The 2,144-nt window shown below is 40.6% G+C and overlaps 1 protein-coding gene across 1 annotated transcript in view; it reads left to right on the top strand. All coding sequences in view use genetic code 11, as the record gives it.

Moving 5' to 3' along the window:
* Positions 1-2,048: 2,048 nt before the first annotated feature.
* EGR_10253 (hypothetical protein) overlaps positions 2,049-2,144 on the top strand; it is a gene marked incomplete at both ends in the record, with an annotated part of 3,614 nt that continues 3,518 nt past the window's right edge. The window contains one exon of the mRNA XM_024499502.1: positions 2,049-2,076. Coding sequence (XP_024346088.1) covers positions 2,049-2,076 — 28 coding nt within the window. The remainder of the gene's footprint in view (positions 2,077-2,144) is intronic.

Genomic DNA, 2,144 nt, shown 5'->3' with positions numbered 1-2,144 from the left:
ACACGCGGAGGTCAAATCCACGTAATTGAATAAACAAAATGAGTACTACGTAGGCTAACAGAAAAAGTGCAGGATAGCAGACGACGTCCTTCAGCATTTAAAGTGTGAGCGCGAGTTTGTGATCGAGTCGCGACTTGGTGTGCATCGATTGCTTCGCCATTTGAAAATCACCGACCTGTGACTGGCAGCTGATTGTCAAATTGCGAGTGCAATTAATGCAAAATATTGTGCGCCTATTTATCTTTCACAAATTATGCATCACAGAGCAGGTCTCTTTTATTCTGTCAAATCGCCTTTGCGCGCTTGAGAGATATTGAGATTAAAATTTCGGGAATAACTCCGTTGATAGCTCTCAAATTCAGCAATTCTTAATCGCCTGTTAAATGTGGGTTTTTTTCATATTAGCTAAATTACGCGGCAGTACAAATCTTTTAACAATGTCAAAAGCTGGTTCATTCATTCCCTCTCCTCCTCCACCTCCCTTCCCCTCGTGATTTCAGTAGTGACCACTTAAAGCCAATTCATGAGTGAATATCTCACGTATCGAGAAATAACTCGGGTTTAAGACTTCGTCGAACCCATCCCACTGTGTAAGGTGCTTACAGTTCAAAAAAGATTTCTAATCGTTATTTTCTTTTCAAACAGGAGGGTAACATTGCACAATAACTCACATTATGCACTTCGACTAAAGGAAGGGTTAGGCAAACTTTCAATACCTTCTGCAAACACACACAACCCTCGTATACTAAACAGGAGTGATGATACGACAAACGCGTTGAGACTAACATCCACCAGGAAGAGGACCTAGTACTGCTCTAGACGCTGATGCAGCTCCCTGGAGTACAGCGCAGGTTTCATCACACATTCCGAGTAATGAAAGTCATCTCAACAGCAAAAGACTTCGGCTACAGTACACAATTTCACCCTTAACAAACCACCGTGCACCACACAGAAACGTGGCCCTGCAGAGGTTTACCACCTGTCGGATACGAAGACGTAGTTTGTGCACTAACTAAAATAATATGTGCAGACTGCCGATGAGGTTAGCATTGGAGGCAGGGTTGAAAAGGAAGATGGGACTTCGCAAAACGTGTTTGCTCAAATGAATACTTTGGGCGATAAGCGACTGGTAAACTCGTATTTCACTACGCATTGGATGTTATCTGCCCTCTAAGAGGGTGAGTACTCTGGACAGACATAACCTTGTTCACTGTGCTCTATTTACAATGCCATTATTCATGACCAGTCCACACGTTTGAAAGGCTTAAGAGACGAGAAAGACACCGTATTGCCTGCAACATTACATAGGTGGTCGTAGCATTGGCATGAAGGAAGGATGGAGGTCTAGACGCAGGAATGCATGTATGTGTAGAAGAGAAGCGCAAGCTGTGCAGTCTAATGAGCCATAGTAACGAAGTCAAACGACGGAATAAATCTCTGCGGATTTTACATGAAATTTATCATACATTTGATGCGTGAAAGCTACATTCAAACACGTAATGCATGAATGCATTCAACAATAGTCATGCTTCTCGAATTTTTATGCTCTGCGTTTTCCATATTATAGTGAGTTAAAGTAATGTGACACTGTGACTCCTTGAATTGTAGGATGGACATCGGTCCATGCTAGCAGCGTTCCAGAACTTTTACATGTCAGTAATATGTGATATGCCACAGAGTTTCGTCTCATCATGTATTCAGAGAGGGCTAAAGAGGTTCACTTGTTCTTAAAGCAAATGCGCGACGCCATTGCTTATAAATAATGGAAACTATTCAAAAGACAAACGCAAATGTCAATTTAGTAAAAAAATATATTAAAATCAGCAAATTTTTCTCTGTGCAAAAAGGTTTCAGCGTTTAAATTAGGTTTTAAGGGCTCTAAAGGAAATCTGATAATAAGGTTGCTTTCAGCAAGATAGCTTTACATGCTTTTTAAAAAAATAATTTATTGCTGCAAAAATTTTCAGTGGAATTTATTCATTTTAAATCCTTTGAAAAATGGCTTTTTTCCCGCATTAAATTACCCATGAGCATACCTGGCGGCATATATGAAGGTTCTGCCTTGGTGTTGGGTTGGTAGGTGGGGCTTGTTTGCCGTTTGTATTGATGTGCCTAGGGTTTTGATTAATAGTAGGAGATTTTAG

Source organism: Echinococcus granulosus, assembly GCF_000524195.1.
Source record: "Echinococcus granulosus chromosome Unknown EG_S00202, whole genome shotgun sequence".
Classification (NCBI taxonomy): Eukaryota; Metazoa; Platyhelminthes; class Cestoda; order Cyclophyllidea; family Taeniidae; genus Echinococcus; species Echinococcus granulosus.
The sequence above is the reverse complement of the archived record's forward strand: the minus strand, read 5'-3'. Positions and strand labels throughout refer to the sequence as shown.